Genomic DNA, 1996 nt, shown 5'->3' with positions numbered 1-1996 from the left:
ATACGCTTGCTTCTTTATTTCCATTTTATATTGCATTATATTTCATCTATTTAACGATTCAATATTTATAACAATACATCGTATATAAGTTTAAACTTGTTGTATGTTTTAAAGTATATATCTTATGTATGTTTTAAAGTATATATCTTATGTTTTAAAGTATATATACATATGTTGTTGCATAATGTGAACTTATTGTTTATTTCTATATGTTACTTCGCTTATTTATCATATTTGCTCTCTCTATCTCTCTATTTCTCTCTTTCTATCCGTCTCTCTCTCTTTCTTTATCTACTGGAATAAGTAAGCTAAATATTCATCACAACTCATTTGCAAGGCAATTTTTCATTCCGTGCTCCATCTAACGAGGAGAAGTTGTTGATCTACTTGTTCCACAACTACGACCCAGTAGCCAGGGCGGTCCTTGATAACTCCAAACCCGTCAACGTCACCATCAACTTTCTGCTGCTCAGAATCCATGGATTGGTTAGTTAACTGGTTGTTGGTTGATTGCCTGTGGGTTGGTTGGTTGGTTTGTTGTTGATTGGTTGGCTATTGGTTGGTTGGCTGTTGGTTGATTGGCTGCTGGCTGATCGGCTGTTGGCTGATTGGCTGTTGGCTGATCGGCTGTTGGCTGATTGGCTGTTGGTTGAGTCGATTGTTTAGTATTTGGTGGTTATTTACAATGATGATATTCGTTTCTTGAATACGTTACGGTGTTTTAATAAATACTGACAGACTGTTAACAAAGAGACTACTTTACAAATGTGTAACCTACAATCGAGACGTATCTTATATTTTCATTAAAAAACATCTTTAAAAAATATGGAATACATTTTCAAATCATCAGCACAAGTTCCACTGATTTTGAAAATTACCAATAAAATCGTAATTAACAGAACATCAGAAACTTCGATGACATATTTTTCGAAACATTTGTAAAGGATGACCCCTTACTAAATAATTCAAGGGACAAATTTGAAAATTTGACCAAAAATGTCAGCAAAATCATTCAATAATTCAGTCAACGTCGCGTTGTTTTTCCATCCCTCTGATCCTTAAGATCCCTCCCGTGACACTTTTTCCACTTCCACTTGGTTTCAGATTCGATAAATACGGATGCTTTAATGTTTGACGTGGAAACATTCGTCTGCTCACGCGTCAAATGTTATTTTTCTATCTCCTCTCTTTCTCTCTCTCTCTCTCTCTCTCTCTCGCTTTCTCTTTCTGAATATATAATGTATAAATTATATATGAATAAATATATAGGTTTAAGTAAAATGTGTGTATTGTAGGTATTTGTTGGAAAATATGTGAAAATATTTTATAACTTTTAGTTTTATAACAATTTTTTGTTTCGTTAAATTTCATTTCCTTGGTTAAACAATTTTTTTCTTGTCGAAGCATAATAAAATTGTCACAGAATTCAATTGTCGCTGAAAAAATGTTTTTTCATTGGAAATTTCCAAAAAATGTTATAACACATCGACAAGTGCAGCATTGACACTCACCGAATCAAACTTCTCAAAAAACGCAGTTAACATATCGTTAAAGTAAGCTTTGAACAGAATTTACTATCATGCTTAAGTAACAATTCTAGAAGATTATTCAACTTTTTTTGCCCATTCTTACATTAATTTTTTATCATTCGATATTAATTTTTTAAATATGTGAAATTGGAACTATAAAAGGTTTAAAAGTCGGAAGATGTTGTGTGTAGTGGTAAATTCGATTGGTCCAGTTGATGCAATGAGTGGATTGAAATGCGTCGAGATCCCCATCTTTGTGTTTGCGTGCGTGTGTGTGCGTCTGTGTGTGCATGTGTGTGCCTTTGTGCTGCTATTGATACGTCTAAATATTAAAAATCAACCAATTAATTAATTAATTAATTAATTAATTAAGAGAGAAAGGATAATAATTATATTATTACTAAAAGGTAATAATTATTGTTAAAGCAATTGTAAAAACATTGCTGTCGTATCATAGCAATGAGAGA

General features: G+C 32.3%; 1 protein-coding gene across 1 annotated transcript in view; it reads left to right on the top strand.

Moving 5' to 3' along the window:
• Positions 1–369: 369 nt before the first annotated feature.
• Positions 370–1996, top strand: part of HELRODRAFT_70180 (hypothetical protein) — a gene marked incomplete at both ends in the record, with an annotated part of 21916 nt that continues 20289 nt past the window's right edge. The window contains one exon of the mRNA XM_009031853.1: positions 370–486. Within this exon, the coding sequence (XP_009030101.1) occupies positions 370–486 (117 nt within the window). The remainder of the gene's footprint in view (positions 487–1996) is intronic.

Source organism: Helobdella robusta (assembly GCF_000326865.2).
Source record: "Helobdella robusta unplaced genomic scaffold HELROscaffold_8, whole genome shotgun sequence".
Classification (NCBI taxonomy): domain Eukaryota; kingdom Metazoa; phylum Annelida; class Clitellata; order Rhynchobdellida; family Glossiphoniidae; genus Helobdella; species Helobdella robusta.
Note: the sequence above shows the minus strand (reverse complement) of the source record. Positions and strands in the feature narration are given on the sequence as shown.